Source organism: Penicillium odoratum, assembly GCF_028828045.1.
Source record: "Penicillium odoratum strain IBT 22623 chromosome Unknown utg000006l_segment0_segment0, whole genome shotgun sequence".
NCBI classification, from domain to species: Eukaryota; Fungi; Ascomycota; class Eurotiomycetes; order Eurotiales; family Aspergillaceae; genus Penicillium; species Penicillium odoratum.
Window position 1 is genome coordinate 2844502 of NW_026643148.1, and position 22907 is coordinate 2867408.

General features: G+C 47.8%; 7 protein-coding genes across 7 annotated transcripts; 3 read left to right on the plus strand and 4 right to left on the minus strand.

Moving 5' to 3' along the window:
* Window positions 1–314: 314 nt before the first annotated feature.
* Window positions 315–1567, minus strand: N7520_009517 (uncharacterized protein; the record flags this gene model as incomplete). The annotated part of the gene is made up of 4 exons (XM_057143451.1): window positions 315–702; window positions 769–886; window positions 943–1318; window positions 1421–1567. 4 exons carry the CDS (start codon window positions 1565–1567, stop codon window positions 315–317), a joined length of 1029 nt encoding a protein of 342 aa, XP_056992739.1.
* A 1755-nt stretch (window positions 1568–3322) lies between these two features.
* On the plus strand, window positions 3323–5467 carry N7520_009518 (aromatic amino acid ammonia-lyase; the record flags this gene model as incomplete). The annotated part of the gene is made up of 1 exon (XM_057143452.1): window positions 3323–5467. The coding sequence occupies one exon, from the start codon at window positions 3323–3325 to the stop codon at window positions 5465–5467; it is 2145 nt and encodes a 714-aa protein (XP_056992740.1).
* An 856-nt stretch (window positions 5468–6323) lies between these two features.
* On the minus strand, window positions 6324–9103 carry N7520_009519 (uncharacterized protein; the record flags this gene model as incomplete). Its single annotated transcript, XM_057143453.1, has 5 exons — window positions 6324–6347; window positions 6431–6900; window positions 6950–7706; window positions 7765–8916; window positions 8996–9103. 5 exons carry the CDS (start codon window positions 9101–9103, stop codon window positions 6324–6326), a joined length of 2511 nt encoding a protein of 836 aa, XP_056992741.1.
* Window positions 9104–11629: 2526 nt separating this feature from the next.
* N7520_009520 (uncharacterized protein) lies at window positions 11630–12055 on the plus strand (the record flags this gene model as incomplete). Its single annotated transcript, XM_057143454.1, has 1 exon — window positions 11630–12055. One exon carries the CDS (start codon window positions 11630–11632, stop codon window positions 12053–12055), a length of 426 nt encoding a protein of 141 aa, XP_056992742.1.
* Window positions 12056–12281: 226 nt separating this feature from the next.
* N7520_009521 (type I polyketide synthase) lies at window positions 12282–20220 on the minus strand (the record flags this gene model as incomplete). Its single annotated transcript, XM_057143455.1, has 6 exons — window positions 12282–13184; window positions 13236–13556; window positions 13616–18258; window positions 18312–18849; window positions 18904–19429; window positions 19487–20220. The coding sequence occupies 6 exons, from the start codon at window positions 20218–20220 to the stop codon at window positions 12282–12284; spliced, it is 7665 nt and encodes a 2554-aa protein (XP_056992743.1).
* Window positions 20221–20858: 638 nt separating this feature from the next.
* Window positions 20859–21721, plus strand: N7520_009522 (uncharacterized protein; the record flags this gene model as incomplete). The annotated part of the gene is made up of 3 exons (XM_057143456.1): window positions 20859–20900; window positions 20962–20980; window positions 21042–21721. 3 exons carry the CDS (start codon window positions 20859–20861, stop codon window positions 21719–21721), a joined length of 741 nt encoding a protein of 246 aa, XP_056992744.1.
* Window positions 21722–21878: 157 nt separating this feature from the next.
* Window positions 21879–22657, minus strand: N7520_009523 (uncharacterized protein; the record flags this gene model as incomplete). The annotated part of the gene is made up of 3 exons (XM_057143457.1): window positions 21879–21922; window positions 22001–22319; window positions 22532–22657. The coding sequence occupies 3 exons, from the start codon at window positions 22655–22657 to the stop codon at window positions 21879–21881; spliced, it is 489 nt and encodes a 162-aa protein (XP_056992745.1).
* Between the last annotated feature and the right edge of the window lie 250 nt (window positions 22658–22907).

Sequence of the window (22907 nt, forward strand, 5' to 3'; positions counted from 1 at the left end):
CTCTGGACTTTGGATTTTGCAGAATGAAAAGACACAAAAGCAGACACAATCGTTCACGGTTATTGGAAATCGGTTATTGCGGCAAATCCAGTGAGCGCCATACGGCCCCGTGGGAAGTTAAAATGAACACGAATATCAAGCATGAAGTGAGATGCAGTATTCGGCAATGAAAGTCGGGATCATCCAAGAACAACGAAGAAGCTTCAATGCCGAGAACAAACACATTAATCCCAAGACGGGAGTTTACGAAGACCAACTTGCCGAAATTCCAAGACCTTGACTCAGCTCAATTCTCCCTATTAAAGCCACCAAGTCTAAACACAAATTATAACAGATTCTCTCGAATACCTTGAGTCGTGTACATCGTCATGGCCATCGTAGAAAGCGTCGTTGCTCAGATTGCCAGAGTCATTGATTATCCTTTTCCCATCAATCGACGAGTCGCGCTTTCTGGTCCGGGCCGTGTGTGCACTAGAGCTAGCCACATATGGAGAGCTTAGTTCGTGCGTATTCCTGCTCGTTGATGGACTCTTCATCGATCGCACTAAAGATCGAAGAAATGGGACTGATGCCGTGATTATCACCAGATAAGTCTCAATGTATAGCCAGCGGTCGTAATCTATCGTTGCAATCGTCGGGTCCATGTCGTAAGATGCGAGGACGCGTGTTTGAACAGTTCGTATGATAGCGGCGACCATTGCACTGGATGAATCAGCCCATTAGTTTCAATTGGTCAGATCGCTAGTGCGAGTCCGGATCGCCACTCACAAAACTCCTAGTCCAAGTAGAGTAACCAAGCCCAGCTTCACTCTTAGCTTCAGATTCAATGTCCAGAATATGCAGGTTGAAAAGACGGCCAGATAAAGGTCCGTTGCCGAGTTGAAAGCTAAGACATGAACAATAAATATCAAATGGATGTCGGCGCCCTCAGGGTGGTCTTACCTCCTTGGAAATATCCATAATAAGCCTGCACTCGAGTGTTCCAGCATTTCGATTTCTCAGAATGCTCCCAAATCGCAGACGCATGTTCGGGGCATTGCACAAACAGGATGATGATAAACATGGAGTTCACTATCAATTGCATCGCCACAAGCCCCCAAAACACAACTCGATGCCACTGCCTGGACACAAGCAGGCCGATGACGAAAACAATGAACGAAACTCGCCCTAGTGCCCCACCCGCCAGCGCAAATGTCTGTGCAAGGTAGTCATACATGATGACTTTAGGGACATTGACGGTGCTAATATCGTCTACCTCTTGGCCAAATCCATGCTGGATGCCGATCGTAGTCATGACAGATCCGACCGTAGCTAAGCACTGCAATAAACACAGACGTCAATTGAAGACAGGGGGAGAAGACAACAATATTTGATTTATCGCATTGGAAAAGTCTAGCTGGTAAGAGAAAGGTATGCTAACCAGTGCAAAGCCCATAAGCAAATCATCCGGTCCGAATTTTCCAACTCTCAATTTCGCAACGAATCTCAAGATCACCACGAGTATGGCAACAGCCGTGAGAGCCCAGACATCTCTTAGAAGATGGGGTCCAGAGTCATACTCAGGCATGTTGTGGAGGCGTTAGGTGCCCAGGCATTAACACATAGTAAAATGAAAAGCCCTGTCATCAACATATGTAACGAATCGTTCATGGAACTGTCGGATTTATGATATTTGCCCTATCAACATGTTATCGAGATGGGAAAAAGGGGGACATGTGAATCGGAGATCTCCATGGAATTGTATCGTTCGAAAAAAATCGACCAGTGATGAGCCAAGATGGCTTGTATAGGGTTGTCGGAGGTCACCGTGGCGGATACTCGCATGATAATTGATAAGAGTCAGCAAGACCTCGATTCCTTGAGTGAACCAAACCTTAATACGGATTAATGCGGGTGGATAGGGACCATGATAATGGCCGTGATGTTGATTGGCCGGATGTCTTCGATTAATACTTAACCAATTGAGAACGAATGCTTCGAGATCTTGAGCTGAACTGATAGTAAGAATATTTACTGCGATGATTATATTGTATTCCTATCTTTGGATAAAAAAGGAAGTTCGTCGAATCAAAGCACGTGAGACTAGAGCGGGTCAGACGCACAGTAGAGCCACCAGATTGAGACAGGATGGATCGAAATCAGTTTCACTGATCTACTCTCTCAGAATCTTTCTCAACCCCTAGTGCCAAACAAACTAATCCATTTCGGACTTGGCTCGCTTTCAGGTACTGTATTGCATTGAAAGACACCATCACGTGTTACTATAGTATAACATTGAGAGAATCACTTGAAAGACTACTCTATGGCGCTCGCAGCCCCTTAGCTCGCTCATTGGGCCTTGTTCCTGCATAACCTCAATCTTTTATCAGCGCAGTCATTAAGGTGGTAAGGTGAATTAATATAGAGTAGCGACCGTCAAGTCATTCTACGATGGGAAGAATTTTTTGGGAAGTTCACATACAAAGCAGAAATTGCCAGGTAAAAGGATGACATTCAAGCATCTAGCATTTCAAGTATACTCAGGCATCGCGTTTCCAATTTCAACAATATTTCAAACTTAGATAATGTAGCCTGAGAGTGTAGACCTAGTTTCTGCTGCTATCTGCTTAAGTAACCCCGCAGCAAATCAATAGCTTCGGCATCGCGAGTTGAAGATTTCCAGGTAAAAGTAAGATTAGCCGTATTACTCAGTGTGTCGAGATGATTATGATCAAGCTTCGTGTTGCTCATCTCCATCACCTACACCGCAGCTTCTCGGCCTCCTTATACCGGCTCTGACTCCAGTACGTCATTGCTAGGTTACAAGTGGGATACGTATCTTGATAAACTGCAAAAAATCATCTCAATCTACATCTGCTTTTTTATGGCGACTGAATGGCAAATTTTGAAAAGGGCTGTTCGTTAGTTCGCTTAGGGTACTCACGTACCAACTAGAATAGTACGTAGAGGCTGGAGACTATACATGGGAGCACTCTAGAGTACCCCACAGCTATAGCTACTTGTCAAACCATCCCAGAGCTCAAAGCCTAGAAAGGTCTTATGCATTATCCTGCGTCTCGGCTTCAAAATGTGGCGGGAATAGCGGTGAGCAAGTGGTTTGAACGAAAGGCTACGGTTTCACGCATGCCACCTGAGGCAGAAAGCCTTGAACTGTTGACATATTTGACTGAGATTGAATCTATACAGTGGGGGCGCTAAGCAAAAGCCGATTTACTTATAGATCAAGAGATCGATCCAGGTACAAATATAAGGTTTGTCCCCCTGAAAGCAAACACATAACTTCCTGGCTTCGACATTACCCCTCGCCCCGTCACTTTACATCATGACCGGAACCAACACGACCCCTCACATCGGAGAAACTCTTCGGATATGGAAACAATTGCAGGAATTGAAGGAGGAAAAGACAGCGATTGTACTCGATGGTAACAACCTCGATATCGCTTCTATAGTTGCGGTTGCCCGCTATGGAGTCAAGCCTACCATTAGCACAGACGAGCATCTTGCCAAGCGACTCGAACATAGCGTCAACACCCTCCTCGACTATTTATCACATCAATACGTGGTTTACGGAGTGAATACCGGGTTTGGGGGGAGTGCCGACACGCGAACTAGCGATGTTCTCGATCTGCAGATCCATTTGCTACAGCATACCCAGAGCGCAATCATCACATCAGCGGATAAGGACCCCGCCAGCAATTCGGAGCGAGAACCATCCCACGTCATGCCTCCTGCTTGGGTTCGCGGTGCCATTGTCGCCCGAGCAAACCAGAACCTCCGGGGCCACAGTGCCATACGATTGTGTGTGCTTCAGAGCTTGCTGGATATGTTACACCACGACATAATTCCAATGATTCCCCTCAGAGGAACTATTTCTGCGTCTGGAGATCTCATGCCTATGTCTTACATTGCTGGAGCTATCGCCGGTAACCCGGATGTCTTTGTGCAGGTGGGTAAAGGCAAAGAGGCTAGAGTCATACCCGCGTCAGAAGCGTTGAAAGAGAAGGGGCTATCACCTTCCGGACTAGGACCCAAAGAGGCACTTGGTTTAATCAACGGCACTGCCCCTTCTGTGGCTGTCGCCAGTTTGGTACTCTATGACGCGCAACAACTCGCACTGCTTGCTCAGATGCTCACAGCCTTTGCTGCTGAATGCATGGGCGGAAATGTTGAATGGGCTCAGCCCTTCATTCATGCCGCACGCCCCCATACCGGTCAAATCGAGGCAGCCAGCAACATTCGCCGGTTCTTGAATGGCTCCAAATTTGTCGATGGTCTGGAGTCGAGGAAGAGAACCGGTGAAGGACTCTGGCAAGATCGCTACTCAACCAGAACTGCCCCACAGTGGATTGGACCGTACCTGGAGGACCTCCTCCTTGCGCAACATCAGCTGGAGGTCGAACTCAATTCTACATCTGATAACCCACTCATTAATCCTGCAGAACAGGGCTCTGGAGATGTCTACTCGGGCGGAAACTTCCAGGCAGTTGTGGTCACCTCTGCCATGGACAAGACACGCCTCGCTCTTCAAATGATCGGTCGCATGCTTTGGTCTCAGGTCAGTGAGATCATTGGCCCGAATACAAACAATGGCCTGGAGGCCAATCTCAACCCTAGCGACCACGAGAACTACACCATGAAAGGCATCGATGTCAACATGTCAGCATACATGTCTGAGCTGGCAGCGTTGGCGCATCCAGTTTCTTCCCATGTAATGTCCGCCGAAATGCATAATCAGGGCATTAATTCACTGGCGCTGATTTCAGCTCGACGCACCATGGAAGCTGTGGACCTGGTCGCCCACATGAGCGCTTGTCATATCTACGTGTTGTGCCAGGCTGTCGAAATGCGCGCAAACCATATGCGATTTCTTTCGAAATTTCACGAGAAGTTGAAGAGCCTCCTTCCAGACGGCGCAATGTGTGATCTGGGATTAAATGGATCGCAAATCGAGATTCTCGCTCAATCCATACAACCCCTCATCGAATCAACATGGTATCATTGGAATTCCAACACTTGGAAAGACCGTATACCACATGTTGTGGATGCTGTAGTTTCCCCGGTGACGGAGTTTCTGGTTAGCAACGAACATGATTGCTCGGTATCAACGCTTGTCGCTTTTAAGAAACATTTCCAAACAATTCTAAAAGACACGGCCGACCGCATGTTTTACCCCAGTCCGACCATCCCCCCGATAGAGGTAGCCACCCAGTTGGGTGATGGATCCTCGCAGCTATATACTTGGGTCCGCTCAAAGCTCCAAATACCCCTGCACTGTGGTCTTAAAGATGACCCCTTGTATAATGCCAGACAAGGTCTACCTACCGATGACAAAAAAACTATTGGGAGCCGAGTGAGTGCTATTTATGAGAGCTTGATTCACGGTGAAATGATGGATATGGTTCTAGATGGAGTAGATACTGGTCGGAGCTTTCCTGATGTCTGCTTTTCATGCTTGGCGCCGAAATAGAGGAGGCTCTTTCATATTTTTGTCGAAAGATGGAATGACTCACATTTACTTTATGATTTGATGAGCGATGTTTTGACTTGAGACAGTATTTTTTGCTTGATATTTTAAGAGAATGCACTTTTTCTTGGTTAATTGACCCTCTCCTTGGCGATGGGGTTGGCCTTAGCGCTAAGGTGACGTTTACAGCAATTTTCATTGAAATCGCTACATAAGGATTCTTGAAGGCCACCAAAATGGACCCTATATTCAGACTACCTGTTAAGTGTCAGGTTTGTTCGTAAAGCTTGAGGTATTCAAGGATCCCGACCTTCTAGAGAAGATTCGAAGCGAAGCACGGACGTGTATCATAAACCAGACACAATTCGATCTCCAATTCGACGTTGACCGATTACTTCGGCAACCCATTATGCAGGCTGTATTCTGTGAAACGCTTCGCTTACGGGTAGATAGTCTTTTATTGCGATGCCCTTTAAAGGGCAGTCATGTGATCAAAGACTGGTTCTACCTAGACCTCGCCAAAACCCGCCCACCGCCCAAACCCACCCACGAAAACCCAACCCACGGGCTGGGTTGGGTCTTAGTCAGCATACCCGTGGGCGGGTTGTCATCTGGGAAACCCGACCCAAGACCCAAATGGGTACCCTGTATAACCCGAAAAAGCAAAAATAGTTGACATATCATTTTGCACTAAATTATGCAGTAATTTTAGATTACGTGATGGTTTAGCCACTGTCTGGGTATCTTAATCTATAGCGGGGAGATTGGGGAACAAATATTATAGACAAAGGGAATGAGATTGGTGCATGAAGACTAATATAGCTCGTACCCATGCAGTCGACTTGAGGGCATCGTTACCCTACCAGAGGATCTCTTCTGACTTCTATCGCCCAATTGTATTATTGGAGGTGGAAGCAAATCAGCTTCATCGACTTCAATTACTTCCCCCTCTTCCACCTCATTTACGTCTCCATCCTCATGGTTCGTCTGGTTGTACGTTGAAGGCCGGTCAGCCTCTACCAGTATACTTTCAACTTGGTATGAGGCCTCGATTTCCAAATTGCCTTCGATGTCTTCACTTTCTTCGACCTCTTCCTCGTCACTGATCGGCTCAGCATCCTCTTCATTTCCTTTCAATGCTTCATCCTCTTCAATTGTCTCTTGACCCTCAATCTCCGTCGACTTTTCCAGGCGAGCTAACTGCTCTCCCTCCAGTGTAAATTTCTCTGAGCACATATACATCATCAAGTCTTGAATAGTCACTTCATGAAGAGACCCTCGACGATAATGACAGATGTCTCGCGCACTGTTGAAAAGCCTTTCCACCCCCGCGCCGGTGGCCGGAACCGAAAGCAAGTCGCGTGCCAGCCGAGAAAGCACAGGGAACTCACGCTCATGTTCTCTCCAATAGAGCCGTGGTGGCACGGGAACATTTGCTATAGAAATCAGTTAGTGGTCTAAGTGTAGTATGCCAGTTGCCCATACCTTCTCGGAGGTACCGATCCACCTCGTCATGCTCTACCCCTTCGAGGAGCATATAGTCATTAACTGGTTCAAGTAGCCGATCAAGTTCTGAACTATGCAGTGCCGACGAACGATGCACTGTACGAAACAATAGCTCAGGATTTTGTTGTTGATACTGCGTGAAACACGCTCTCAAGTATTCACAGTACCTTTTCGAAGTATCCTCGTGGCAAATAGAATACTCCCTGTCATCAAAGGCAGATAGTTTATATTGAGGAGCAAGTAGAGCTCCCGTGCCATAGAAAAAGCCGTGGTCACGGTAGGTCTTCTCATAGTACTCTCTCAGTTTCTGCCTCGCAACGAGCAGCGCGCTATACATGTCCTTCTTCCAAGGCGTTGTCTTTTTCTTCAACTTTCGATTTGACCGTTCGATATGCTCCAGAAGTTTCCTATACACAAGGAACACGCTATGAATTGTCACGTCTTTGGTCTTCATTAGAGCCATGGTGAATTGAAAGAACGGTTTGGTCAAGTGGACTAGATAGTCAATTTGCCGCCATTCAATGTCAGTAATCTTGAACTGAGAGTATTCATGATCGTCGCAGTATTTGTCGATGATATTTCTTAGTCGACGCGCACGGCGAAGCATCAAAAAAGTGGAGTTCCAGCGTGTTTGAACATCGTGCAACGGAAACAGCCGGGTTCCGCCTGATTGAAGACATAAAAATGTATCTCGCCGTTGTGGGCTTGCATTGACAAATACCGCAAATGACCGAATCTGCCTTGATCAGTACTCCGCCCATATTTACAGTCATTCGTGGAAGCTCCAGACTCACCTTTGCCAGGGTATGAGCCACATCTCCGTGGCTTGCTGAGTCTCTTAAACCGATGACTTGAGTATCAGACCAAAAGGTCTTTACTTCTTTGTTCTTGGGCGCTGCTCTAATATGCCCCAAAAGCTGCTTTAGGCAAAGCTGGATCACATGGGCCATACAAGGAACCCGGATAATGGATTCCCTGGAGCCAATCGCGCCAGTAGAGATCAGTTTTTCTTGCAAAGCGCGGATCAACGTCTCATTGTTGGACGCATTATCTGTCGTGACGCTAAAGATGCGATCCAAGAGTCCACGTTCCTTCAGTAACTGATGGAGAACATCACTGAGGTTGTTCCCTGTGTGGGGACCGTGCAATGGTTCAAAGCCAAGGAGCATTTCTCGGTAATTCCAATCTTTGTCAATGAAATAGACTGTGATTGCCATAAATGCTTGCTGGAATGGACTGGTCCAACAATCCAACGCGAGTGACACCTTAGCGTCTTCAGGCAGATCTTGCAATTGCGACTCCTGTTGAACTGTAACTGCATTCCGGAGTCGCCTTCGCAGGGTTTTTGCTGACGGAAGTTCCAGTACTCCAGTTCCCGAATTTACGAGGTTAAGCAGCCTCTGGAACACAGGGTTCTCCACTGTTTGGAATGGCAACCGAAGACAGGTAATAGTCTTTAACAACTGCTCCTCAAGTTGGAATGTTGTTACCTTGTGCACATTGGCCGACTCCCTCATGGAATGGTTTTGCAACGAATCGGGGATTAGTGTTTGATGAGATCCTCTTTTCTTTCCCTTGCGACAGGAATTTGACTTTTGGTGTCTACTCATAGCACTTGTCCCATTGCCTTTGTACTGTGGATGATCAAGCAAAGTAAGACAGGCTTTACAAAGGACTCGTGGGCGCCCAGAATCGATATCGGCTACCTGGTCAAAGTGTTTCCAAGCGTCGGCATGACGCGACTCGGTAGACCACTTGATTTGGGACTGACCGTCCCCGTTTAGCTTGTGGCCATATTCGGTTTTCTCCCACCATCCTAAAAATTCTCTCTCCAGGTATAACTCGTACAAAATCCAGTTCTTTCTGCGTTGAGGTCCCACGCGTCTTAGCGTCGCCGGAGGTCTTCGAGTATATATGTCGTAGCTCTCGCGGGATTCGGTGAAAGGCTGTAGGCTATCTTAGCATACCAGTGGGGAGTCTCGCAATAGTCAATCAAGCACACGAAGGAGGCATTTGTTCTCATACAGAAGACTGAATATCCGAGTCCAACAAAACGTCAGACGATGGCTCAATAGAGAGCAGAGGGCTGAAAGCCTGATACCTTGATTGCGATGACGAGGAAGAAGCCGCCATGTTGATGGTTTGTGCCATCGGAGTTGAAGATAAAAATATCCATCTTGTGTGCTTGAATGTGGATTTTTGTTAGAGTCGCGTCGTGCGTTTGGATCTATCTATTCTTGAGTCGCGTAAGCCCGCGGGTACCCAAAACCCAACCCAACCCAAAACCCGCGCGACTTGAGGACGCTGAGAACATTCCAATGGCTAATTTTAAGTGCGTCAAGTTGAATATAATCGAATGAATACAACGCAGTAAGCTTGGATTCCATTAAACTTTCATAAGCTCATCGATACGGCTTGAGATCTCTTGAGATACAGAAAGACTGTCAAGAGAAACCTCGAGATAAGCAGAATATATATATATTTTCTGACACATGATGAGGGGGCAGTATTTGAGCGTAACACACAGCCAAAAGCGTGACAATTATAAAATACAAAAATTACACACAGTGACTAATCAGTTTTATTCGCGATTTAGCCATATATTTGGGTATTTTGGGTAACCCACGGGTACCCGCCAAGAACCCACGGGCGGGTTCATGAAGGCCAAAACCCGCGGTGGGCTACCCGTGGGTGGGTAAAGAAAATGAAAACCCAACCCAAACCCACGCTTGGCGAGGTCTAGTTCTACCTGAGAACAAGTTTATCATAAATAGCATGACGCCGGAACACATGAATCCAGATGTTTGGTGCACCGGTGCTGTTGAAACACATCCAGCGGAGCAATTCTGGCCAGATCGCTTCCTTGAATATTTCGAGCAAGAAAAGCTATTCACGTTCTCTATGGACCGAGCTGAGGGTCATTGGATGTCTTTTGGCGGAGGTAACTTTCCTTGTCCAGGTCGACACCTGGCGTCGACACCTGGCGGAACTTACTATGATTTTGAGTATGGCTCTTCTTTCTACCTTGTATGACTAAGAGATACTTGCGGGTGATGAAGATATGAAAATGAGTTCTAGGAATTTCGGATTCGGGACTCTTGGTCCTGCTGGCAAGATTCCTATTAGAATTCGTCGTCGGGACGCTGGATTTGACTTTCACTTTCGTTAGGTAGATTGGTTACAGCATTCAATGTGGAGCATCTATGCTCTCTTCCAGGTTCCAAGATTTAGTGTGAAAAGATAGAATCTCGATACCGTAATTTGAAAGGAATCTTGGAAGCTATATGAGATGTGTAAATTAATAGAGTTCATTGAAGGTACTACTTCATCTCAAACCCTAGGAAGATATCTTATATTCATTGGGTCACTCATATTATCAACATAAATCTTTGCTTCACCCAAGTTTCCCCTTCATTCCCACCTCACCCATAGTGCGATGTTGAAGCAGAACCTCAAAGCCCATCACCATCCACAAAAACTGAGTAAAGCCACCGGGATGGTCTCTTGGCTTCTGGCTTAAATCAGGTGTGGGACTTGGTTCTATTCCAGTCAGGATCTTGCTTTAGCTGGATAAAAAATTTCCTGACCTTCAGATGGCTTTGGGTCATTCACCGCTTCTGGGCCATATATTGGGAGACCCATTTCATTGACTTAAGCTTCACGTGGGAGATATGTTACTTGCGAGGAATTGAATAGAGAAACGTGAACTATTGTTTTGGATATCTTAATGAAAACTTAGAGACTTGATTCAAAGATGGAAATTGAGTGTAGATGGAAATGCGGGGAAAATAAATACAGACCCAGTTGGCCCCCAACAGCCAGCCACATGGTATGACGCGGCGGCGTCTCAGCTGGGCAGATTAACTTACCAATAGTACCAATAGTACAAGGACTCATGGCGCAGGATCATAATTTGTTCATTATCATTGATATATCTTGCGAATCGGATCAAGAAAGCCTATGAAAGTATCTCCTTGAAATTCATGTAGATTGCGGCCCCCAAATTGAGATTTGGGCTGGTTGATCGTACAAAGGGAAATGAGGGGTAAATAGTGAAAATATCAAGGTTCTTACCCTCGTCAACTAGGTGCATTAAGTGGATTGCCTGCAATCTTTTTTTTTATATTTTCGATTTTATCTCGGAGTGATCAGCCTTGGAACTACTCTTGCAGTCTTGTGAGTTACACTCCTCAGTGGTCAGGTGACCTGGGAGTGTTGAGATAGATTAACAGATCACTTTGATTTCTCCTTCCCTTCTTTCCATGCTTCTCCAAAACATTCGAATAATATCTCCTCTCCTTATGCTCTGCTAAAGAATGTGTGAGAGTGGACGATCCCTTACCCGAAGCCGTTTCCAGAGTCCATAGCCGCGCCTATCTCGTCCGTTTCCAGAACTCAAAGCGGGTGAGTCCAACAGTTACCTCATCACAATACTCTCTTTCAAACCACATTGAGTAAATTTATAATCCGGAAATGAAGTGGAGAATGTATTCCGGGGATATGGGGATTATGGAGAATTTATAAAGCTGCCAACATGTCCAGATTTTCAACCATCCACATTTCCACCCTTACAAGCTACAGCATCCGAGCATGTTCTCTCCACGTTCCATCGCCTTAGGGGCCCTCACTTTCCTGTTCATTGAACCCAGTTACTCTACAATGAACGTTCCCCAGAGCCTGCTCCTCAACAGCGTTGCCGAATCACTTGCACTGCCCATGTATACTTGGTCCGCCAACGGCACCCACAATGCAAAGGGATATACCACCAAGGAAGCCGATGTTGCCAGCGTGCAGGGCCTGTTCGAGGACTGTGAAAATATCAATCTGAATCGCAAGCTCGCTACCAACTTCCGGAGCGACGTGCTTGGCCCTGGTGTCTCGGGTTTCTTCTACAAGTGTGAGAAGATCAGTCATGACACCAATAAGTACTGGTTCACTATTAGCTCTGGGGAGCAGTCGCAGATTGACAAACTCTGTGATGCGAATCAGAAGTACCCCATAGTTTACGACCAGCAGCACGATACTTGGTTTATTGATGAGCCATTTGATTGCACTCAGCGGACTTCGCCTGAAATTTGGCCTTGAATGCCCTATTTGGTTGGTGGGTTTATTTAAATGTTGGGTTGAAAAATCGATCGTTTTTTTCTACTGCACAGGTATTCGGATCCAGGACTACGGTGGCTGTATATCTAATTATCGAGCAACTTCTACTCATACTCCGAAATTTAATGCTTGTGCTAGAAATCAAGTGCATAATGTCAAAAATACAAATTAGGCTCATGATTGAACCCTGAGTAGTCGCGTTAAATCTTCAAGTTTGAGCAGTTCGCGCTTCAGCAACATCAAGTCCCCACTCTGTCTTCACCTTTGGTGTGAGAATAGCCGATTTCCTGAGAATATGTTCCGCAAGAGCAAGCAAAGAATCCCCAGCCAAGATCTCCAAAACTTGCATACTAGATTCCAACTCTCGCGTAATCCAGTTCCGGATCTCAATGGCCACAAGTGAATCTAAGCCGTAGATGGAGACCGGAGCTGTGGGGTCCAATTCCTCTAAGGGACGCATAAGGATGTTGGAGATCTTACCAGCTAATGCAGTGACCACGATAGCTTCTGCAGCCTCGCGGCTTTGGCATTGCCGGATTGCCGTTGCTGGGGAAATTTGGTCGGATGCCGCTCCATCGGTTGGAGCACCCGTTTCGGCCAATGTAGAGAGACGGAGGAGTTGCGAGAGCTTGGTATCGGTTATCCAGAATGGCTGCTCGGAGGCGGGTTGTCTCTTTACACCGTCGAAGCCGACGACGCAGTGGCCTTCGCAGGTTTCCCGCATTTCGTTTCGCATGGCTGCGGCCACGAGGCCACGGATGTCGGTTGCGTCGACAGAATCGGTGCCCAGTGAGGCGGCGATTTGCTCGCGTTTGGAGTCATCAGATAGATATCCTACACCACGGACGATGGGAAGATCGATTGTTGTGCATGGGATACCCGATACCTCGGGGTAGGCGGCCAATGCCGCCATGTATGTACCACTCGCGGCATATGGTGACTGGCCGAGATTTCCAACAAAGCTGGCAGCTGATGACAGTGTGATAAAGAAATCGAGGTTTGAGCTGACGCTGGCACTCTGTAGGGTATTTTGCAGGTTCCAGATTCCGTGGATTCGAGGTCTCATGACGGCTTCGTAGTCCTCATGTGTGAGCTTTTCGAAGAGTGTGTCCTATCGTGATGGTTAGTTTATGCCCATTTAGTAATTTTAAATAACACTTACTCGAAGAACCATTGCACCGTAGATAACACCACGAACAGTAGGCAATCGGCTTAACAACGGAACCATGTTCTGTTCTACACTCTGTGGGTTGGAGATATCACAACGACAAACTTCCACAGTCACGCCCTGCGATTTGAGATCTTGAATGGCTTTCTGGGCTTCTTCGGTTGAAGCTCCACTTCTGGAAACAAGTAGGATGTGTTTTGCTCCTTTGTTGGGCATCCAGCTGGCGAGATCGAGACCAATGCCGCTAGTACCTCCGACAACAATGTAAGTACCTTCAGCGTGGAGTAGCTTCTCTTCCTTCCTTGCCGGGTGAACCTGAAATGTAAGTTAGCATTACTTTCGGGCATTGAAATCAGAATGGAAGTATATCGCACTTTAACCTTGGCATCATCAGTCAATGTGACAACCAATTTTCCAATAACCTGGCCACCCTGCAAAGCTCGTAAGCCTTGCTCGACCTCAGAGATCGGCATCACGGTAATAGGCCAGCGTGACTGGGCGTTTGTGTTGGCAAAAGTGTAAAACGCCTCGCGCATCAATCGCCTTGTGAGCCTTGGGTTCTTCTCTCTTACAACGCCCAAATCTACCGAGGAAAATGTTACATTTTTGTTGAAGTGGGCCATTTCCAATCGGGAGTTCTGGTCGATGTCACGTTTGCCTAGCTCAATGAACCGCCCAAAAGGAGCAACACATTCAAAGGTCGCTTGCAGGGCATCTCCACTCAGCGAGTTAACAGCGACATCAACACCCTCTCCGCCAGTGGCATTGAGAATGCCTCGAGAGAAAGAAGTATCACGGCTGTAGAAGATCTGGTCCTCCTTCAGACCGTAAGTTTTCATCAAGAAATTCTTCTTCTCAACGCTTCCAACTGTTGCAAAGACCTTGGCGCCAATTTTCTGGGCGATGATGATGCCTGCTTGGCCAACTCCACCAGCTGCTGCATGAATAAGAACACTCTCACCTTCGGCCAGCCGTCCCAATTCAACAAGGGAATAGAATGCCGTGCAAAATACAGCCGGGATTGATGCTGCAACCTCCCAGGACATGTCGTACGGAATTACCCATGCCCATGAGGAATGGCAGCGCGTGTAGGTTGAAAGTGATCCTGGCGACATGGCGCTGACACGGTCTCCAACACTGAAGTCTCTCACTGCGGCTCCGACCTTGCATACAACTCCACTGCACTCTTGGCCAAGCTTGTTGCCTCGGAGCTGGCCCATGGCCAGTAACACATCTCGAAAGTTGAGGCCGGTGGCATGGATGCGGATCTCGATATAGTCATCAGGGAGTGGCTCATCTCGGGAGGTGTCATCGGTGAAATGGAGCTCATCAAGAACACGACCCTGTCCGGCAGTAAGTCGGAGTGCTCTATCCTGCTTGAATAGCTGCATCTGAGGAGGTGCGTCTGAGGTCTCAAGTTGCACGCTCGAATTTAGAGCATGGTTGTCAAGCAGACGAGGCAAAGATACATGGCCGTTCCGAATGACAAACTCGAAATCTCCCTGATTGAGCTGTGACTTGTGACAGAATATTCCCCCGAAGACCTTCAGCATGTGGTTCACAGCCTCTGCATCAGTTACACTCTCTCTTTCTCCCAGGTCGAGAGTCGCAAAGGGGAGACCAGTCTCGGAGCGAACAGTTCGCGCAAGACCAATTGCCATGTTGGATCCTAGAGACTCCGGGTCGGATTTGGTATGACGAACAACCCAGAGTATTCCTCTTGCACCACCGATAAGGCGCTGGATCTCTTGAAACTTGTCTGCCGTGAGATGAGACAGAATACTCCGGTCCATACCACCTAGGAAGATGCACCACTTGTCATTTACATCGGCAGTGCTTAGATCTGACGCAGTTGTTGGCACCACATCAGTCATCTCCTTCAAGCCAGCTTCAAGGATCAAGGATGACACACTGCCGAGAGACTCGCTACCAATGATGACAATGTCTCCGGGGTTGCTGGGGCCTGATTTCAGTGTGTTCGCCGTGGAGATCATCACACAACCAGTCTGGTAGGAAGCGCCCGGATATGCCTCCACACTGAGTTCAACGCCAGTGAAATCGTTTGCCTTCATGACATTGGACCAGCCCTGCTCGCTAAGTAGAGGGCCATCCTGACGGATTTCCTCACTGGCTAGCCACCATCCGGTCAGAAGAGCGAATGGGAAGTGCATGGCGGACGATTTAGTCTCTTCGATCAGTATGATCTTGCCACCAGGCTTCATGATAGAACGAATGTTGGCCATCGTCTCATTCATGTTAGGCGTGGCATGGAGAACATTGCAGGCAACCACTAGATCGTAGGTATCTGGCTTGCATCCTTGGGCCATGGGATCGGTCGAAACATCGAGAGTTTGATAGGTCATAAGATGACTCCAAGGCTCAAACTTGCTCTTGGCTTTTTCGAAAAATCCAGGTGAAATATCGGTATAGGTGTAGTGGCCAAATCTAGGCGTGGTACCCGGTTCACGTCCACCCAGACTTTCCAAGATGGGTAAAGTAGCACCTCCAGTTCCAGCGCCAATTTCAAGGATGTTCAGATTTGGATTCTGATGCGCCATCTTGTCAACACAAACCGACGCGTGAGCGTAGGACTCTTGGAGATTGTCAAGGTCTTTGTAATTCTCTCCAAGCATGTCGTCCTCAAGCATGAGTGTGAGAGCGTCGAGCTTGCCACGAAGAATGTCAGGAAGACGCTCGCCAACATAGCAGTTAAGCTTTCCAGCGGCATTGGAGTTCCTAACCTCCTCAATGAACGTAGACATGTCACAAATCGGCGCCTCTTGACATGTCTTTTGAGCCCATCTATAGAACTTTTGATGGTGACTCTGAAGGGTGGAGAATTCTTCTTCCGGGACAGCTTTGATGGCTTGCCGAAGCCAGTGAACAGCCATTTTTTGTAAACGGTGTGTTCTCTCTCCTCCATGTCCATCTCCAACCTGGGCACGAGGGAGCTGTTGGTAGGTCTCCTCAGAAAGAAACTCAAAGCACGGCTCCCATTGTATCTTGTAGCACATTGGGTCTGGTGCAATATCCTTACTGCCCCTATTTTCACCGGCAAGAGGGACCAGGGTGATTCCATTAACGTCCACAATCACATCATTGGCGTTATCCGCACGAGTAGCGATGATCCGGTTGCTCTCAGGGAAGCTGACCGATTCCATCCCTGAGCGAGAGCCGAAAAGCTGCAAGCAAGTCCCAGCGCTAAGTTTATGATCCAGACATACTGTGAAGCGATCAACGTGGGAGGGGACGTGGGTTTGCTTTTTGCCTGGTTGGCCAAATCCTGTCAGAACCCACATCGCCTGGCAGCATAGATCGAGCGTGGCAGGGTGGGCAACGCAATCGGTTTCACGCCCATTGGGCATGCAAATACTTGTATCTGGGACCTCAAATCTGGCAAGTGCCTGGTGTTGTGGGCCAACAGAAATGTTGGACAAGCGCCGGAAAAGTGTGCCATATTTAACACCGCCGCTGCTGATATCCTCGTAAAGAGCGTCGGAGTCGATTGGCTTTGTGCATACTGCCTGTAGGTCCGCCACCATCTGTACCAGAGCTTTCTCTGTAATACTCTGTTGACGAGACCCGTTCACCGGGTTTACTTCCTTCGTTTCATGAACCATGACGAGCCCACTGCAATGCTGGTCCCAGCCCCGGCTCTCTGCCCAAGAGAAGACTTTGAACTCATGCCAGCCAAGAATTGATCTTCCAGAGGACTCTCCCCGAGCTGGTCGGAGAGTGAACATTGTCTCAACCGCTCCGTTGTCAGGAATCATAAGGACACGGGTGATAGAAATGTCCCGGAGTTCAATCTTCCCTGGCACCAAGTGATGGAGTTGTGCTTGTTGTGAGATTGCCTCCATGGCCATTGCCAAGAATCCAGTCATAGGGTAAACGTTGTTGTCCTGTACCTTGTGCTGTCGGATCCAGGGATGATCGTCAGCGCGCACAATGTTTCTCCACCGTGGCTCAACATCGATGTTGTCCATACAGATTGTGCCAAGGATATCATTTCGTGGGAATGCGGTGTGAAGGATATTCTTCGCCACTCGGGAGGTAAACCAGTACCTTTCACTATGGTTCCAAGGGTATGTTGGAAGGTTGGTCAGAACTTGCGGCTGTCTTGCGGCTTGATTGGGGAAGTTAATGGCCTTGAAGTTTAGATTCAGGCCTCGGTTGAACATTGTGACTGCGAGCTGTTGAACAGCCTCAATTCCATCCATCTTCCGTTGGAGGGTATGTGCAAAGTGCATTGTGCGTTTTTCGTCGTGCAATTTCACAATATCCTTTACAGGATTCTGGAGTGCTGGGTGAGGACCAACTTCAATGAGAGTATCAATTTTACCGTTGGATGAATCTGTCAGAAGGCTCTGTACTCCTTTTACAAAGTCCACACGGGAAACTAGGTTCTCGACCCAGTAAGAAGCATCAAGTGTGCTTCCTGGGACTAGCTTTCCATAAACAGTTGAGTGGAATGGAATCGCCGACTGACGAGGGACAATCTTTCCAAGCAAGCTTTGATAATGCTTCGAAACGAGTTGCATATGATGGGAATGGTACGCAACATCGACATGTAGCTTGCGAGTGAAAATGCCTTCTTTATCGAGGGCAGTCTGTAAGACCCCGATGACATCTCTGTCACCGGACAAAGTCACACTGGATTCGCTGTTGACACAGGCGATCACAGCTTGCTGGCCTCGCATCGCATCTAGGATCTGTTGAATGTCCCCGGCGTTTGCTCCGACTGCCAGCATTGCACCCTGCACTGACTTATCCTTGGCGACCATGTCCGCTGCGATACCTCGACAGTACGCAATGGAAGCACATTCTCCCAAGGTCAGTATTTCAGCGGCGTAAGCGGCTGCAATTTCTCCGCTGGAGTGGCCAACGACGGCCTTCGGTCGGATACCCCAGGTTGACAACAAATCGACAAGGGCGAGCTGGACTGCAGTACAAGCTGGCTGACTCATGTATGCCTCAGAAATCGAGCTTGCGTTCGGATCCTCCAATTGAAGTTCGTCTATGTATTGATGTTAGTAACTTGAAGCAGACGAGGTGGGCAGGAAAGCATACCAATAATGGAGAATTTTGCTCCAAGCGTCTTCAAGCAAATGTCAAAATCTTCCATTGATTTACGGAAAACTGGGTATCGCTGAAGAAGCTCCTTGCCCATACCATGCCACTGCGCGCCTTGGCCAGTGAACACAAATCCAACTGTTGGCTCTCCGTTCGAACGAATTGGTTCCTTGATGCTCGCCAGGGAATCAATCAGGTCTGTGTGAACAGCAGCCGAGACAGCAATGCGCCAATTGAAATGACTTCGTCGCTGACCCAATGTATAAGCCATGTTGTCTAGTAATCTGTCGGTAAAAATAGGTGGATGGCGGTGCAAGTATGAAATCATTTCATCTGCCAACTTGGCTGCCGCTTGCTTGTCATATCCAGACACGACATACACCCTCCGTGTCAATGGATCTTCATTTACAGCTCCTTCGCCTCCACTCACAGGACCGCGCTCAAGAATACAATGGGCATTGGACCCGCCAAAACCAAAGTTATTCACGCTCGCATAGGTCTTGCCTCTAGGCCAAGGAACGAGCTTCTTGGGAATCTGATGAAAAAATGTCAATGAATGCCATGCTGCGTTGGGTAGTGCATTTCTTACCTTCATATTCCACTTTTCCATGGGAATCTCCTCGTTCGGATTCATGAAATTAGCGTTTGGAAGCACGAACCCACGCTCCAGCATCAAGGTCGTTTTTATCACGGATACAATACCACTGGAACCTTCCAGATGGCCAACGTTTGACTTAAGCGAGCCAACAAACAATGGCTGCTTTGGTGTACGCCCTTTCCCAAACACTGCATTCAAAGCCCTGGCTTCCAGAGGGTCTCCAACCTTTGTCCCGGTTCCGTGAGCTTCGACATAACCGGTTAAAGAGGGGTCGATTCGTGCCGCTTTGTAGATGTCGCGTATCAGTTTTTCTTGGGCTTCGCTGTTGGGCATTGTAATACCCCGGGTGCGACCATCTTGGTTTGTTCCACTGTTCACGACGACCGAGCGGATAGCGTCACCGGCCGCTTCAGCATCCTCCAAAGATTTCAATATAATACAACCTGCACCTTCACCACGTCCAAATCCGCTGGCTCTGTCATCAAACGCATACGACCTTCCCGAGTCGGCAAGCAATCTATTAGGTTGTTGATATTAGTCATTTGAATTGGATAGCTGCCGCCGTAATTCTCACCTCGCACGAGTCATGATAACAAATGCCTGTGGGAGTAAGTTCAAGTGACACCCTGCAACGATTGCCATGGTACAGTCGCCATTGCGAATACTCTGACTGGCCAAATGTAATGCGGCCAAACTCGAAGAGCAGGCCGTATCGACAGTAATGCTGGGTCCGTGTAGATCGAAGTAGTATGATATGCGGTTCGACTGCAAGGCACCAGCACAGCCAGTCCCCGCATACATCGGAATCGAGTCGATATCCATGCAATTGTTGGCGTCATAATCCGGGTACGAGGCACCGGAGAACACACCCACATTCTTCCCCGCGATCGAGTTCACCGATATACCCGCGTTCTCCAGTGCTTCGTACGTGCATTCGAGAATGATGCGCTGTTGGGGGTCAAGGGAGCGCGCTTCTTGCAAAGTGATATTAAAAAATGGGGCATCGAATAGGCCAACATCTTCGCTCAAGAAATGTGCGCCTTGAGCGTTGTATGAGCCAGGTCGGTCTGGATTCGGATGATAGAATGCGTTGGTGTTGAATCGGGCTTTTGGAACCTCTGACCAAGGGCTTTTTCCTCTTGAACACAAATCCCACAGGTCATCAGCGGTGGATACTTGTCCCGGAAGACGACAGGACATGCCGATAATGGCCATGCGCTTTGGAACATCTCCCACCATTTCTTCCTCCTCCATCTTTGTGTTATCGAGGACTGGTGTACCAGATCCAGAAGGCGGTTGAAGATGCATATTGATAGTCCAACCCAATTGCTATATCCAAAATGATCGTGGAATTCCAGGAATTCCAAGAAAGGGAATGACAGAAACTTTCCGAACTTGTTTCGGAGAAAAGGGAGATACCAAGGTATGTTCACGAATGAGCTATGAAGGTTTGAATCTTTTTTGCCATGTTTTGGGGAGATCGAAAAAGGATATAGGTTGTGTGGCCAAATCCGCCCTTGCTTGCCATTTAGGTGAGTGTGGATCGTCTATCAATAATCACTTCTCATACCGGAGACTAACCAATTGGTAGGGATGATGTTTTGCGCCTTCCTTAGATGACAAAGACAATCATCCAGGAGGTCAAATACCTCTAATCCGGACATTTGTGAATCGCCACGATGGTGCGAATCTGAGTCAGAGTATCTGATCCTCTGATCCTGCTCTTCATTTCTATGAAACGCGTCCATCTAACTTGCAGCCCTTGCTAACGTGAGGGTGCATGAAGCATTCCAAAAAAGAGGCGCATTGTACACGACTCTGGCAAGGGATTCATTATCGCCTCTTGATAAGCTTTTTACTTCAAGTTCTTGAGTGAAGGCTCTGGCGTTTTTGAATCTCTTTGTACACTCATTGAACGATTCTCTGCTCGATATTCAACCGCCGCGATGAAGTTTCTTTGTTTACCAGGAGGTTACTCCAACTCCAAGGTACATCCCAACACCCTTCTATCTTAAAACTTCCTGGCTAACAAGAGATGTGCAATTGCAGGCACTACAAACACAGCTGGGTAAGCTGATCAAGCTGCACGATCGTGGTGCAACTCATACTAACCCGTGGGAGTGGATTAGGTCCATTCTGCGATGCCCTCAGATCAAATGGAGAAGCCAACTTCTTCTTCACTCAGGGGACATCCCCAGTCTACCCTCCTCCTGAATTTCAAGGGTTTTTTGGACCACCACCCAATTTTACTTTTACCACCGTCGACTTTCCGGAGTTGGTGAAGTTCAATATGCGCGATTTCCCAAGGCGCGAATCGCCAGAAGCTACTATGAAATACGCGGTTGAAAAAGCGGGAAACCCGAGTTTCTCGATGATCAAGGAAGCTATGAGCCGTTTAATTGAAATGATCGACTGCGATGAGGAGATTGGAGGCGTCATCGGCTACTCTGAAGGTGCTGAAATCGCGGCATCCCTCATTCTAGAGGAGGAACGCTTGAGCAAAGAATCTGGGCGCATTCCTCGGATTAAATGCGCGATTTTCATGTGCGGTTGGCCTCCCAAGGACCCTGTCACTGGAAATATTGTTCTGGCGGATGACTACGATAGGGAGGTGATTAAGATTCCTACTTGTCATGTTGTGGGTGCTATGGATCCGTTCCTTGACGGGTCAATGGCGCTGTATAACCTTTGTGACCCTGATACCGCTGATCTATTTGACCATGGAGGTGGCCATGTTATTCCTCGGAGCAAGGAGACTCTAACCGATCTCACTGAAGTCATCCGGGACATGATCCGCTCCGTGGCATAGATCCGGTCTTGTCGTTTCTTCTTGTATGTCTAATTTCCTACATCTGAGCTATGTACTTTGATCGAGTTTCATTTGGTTCTCATGTTTATAAAACTCCAAAAAACGCTTTTTTCTATTCCGAAATTCCTATATGTCATCTTGCATACAAGCACGACAACTACGCTAGCAAAGGCCTCGTCTCCGCATCCTCCTGCCCTTCCTCTACCAAAGCTTGATTTACCCCTTGCCCCTGCGTCTGCGTCTGTGTCTGCGTCTGTGATTCCCCTTCGCTAGATATACCCACCAATAAAAGCAAAGAACTTAAATCGAGCCAAGCAAACCATGAATCTTGGGGTTCGCCCAAACGTTCAAACTCCGTCTGCTTCAATCGTCTGTGCGCCCGCCTCACCAACGAAATAACCAGTAGAGCAATAGCAACCAAGGCGACCGTCCCCGATACAGAGACAATAATCGACAGAAATGTCAACGTGCTAACGTTACATCCCAGTGGACGCGATCGCATCTCCCAGCGTTCTTTCGAGCCAAGTGGACAGATCTGGTCAGATCCAATAGGAGCTAGGATTGGAACTCGCCCCGCATTTGGAACACAGGTGGATGACTATTCTGTGGGGTTAGCTGGGCCACTTGCGATCTGATGTATCCAAGCTAGGGGTTGTGAAACTCCATTCCGTGGGTTGGAACGTAGGGGGAGAGAAGGGGGACAAAACAGGCCGGGATATGAGAATGCAGTGGCGCAAGAAAAGTTGGGGAATACAGTAGGAGTCAAGAAAACACATCATTCTTGCTCGGATGTGGTAAATGGTCACATACTATTGCACACCAACTGCAGTTCACTTCGCTCAGACATTGTGAACAGGATTGTCGTCGCCAGCAGAGGTGGAAAAGAGAGTCGTTGTTATCGGATTCGGTTAGGCTGATATTATGATCGAGAGCCATGTCTGATCCTTATGGTTTCCTGCTTCATGTAAGGTGAGTGACTGAGGAACATCGCAGAAGGGATTTCCGTTGCAGTCTCCCTTACAGTAACAAAAGTACCGAGTTTCCCAGGTGGCATTGCGGGGTCATATAACGTTGGGCACTCGTCATAGTCTGGTCAATCTAGACCCGATTGTTGGCTTGTTTATCGGTCCAGTTTCAAAGTCTCTCCACGGCTGGTCACAGAAATCGACGCGTCGGGGCTTTAATG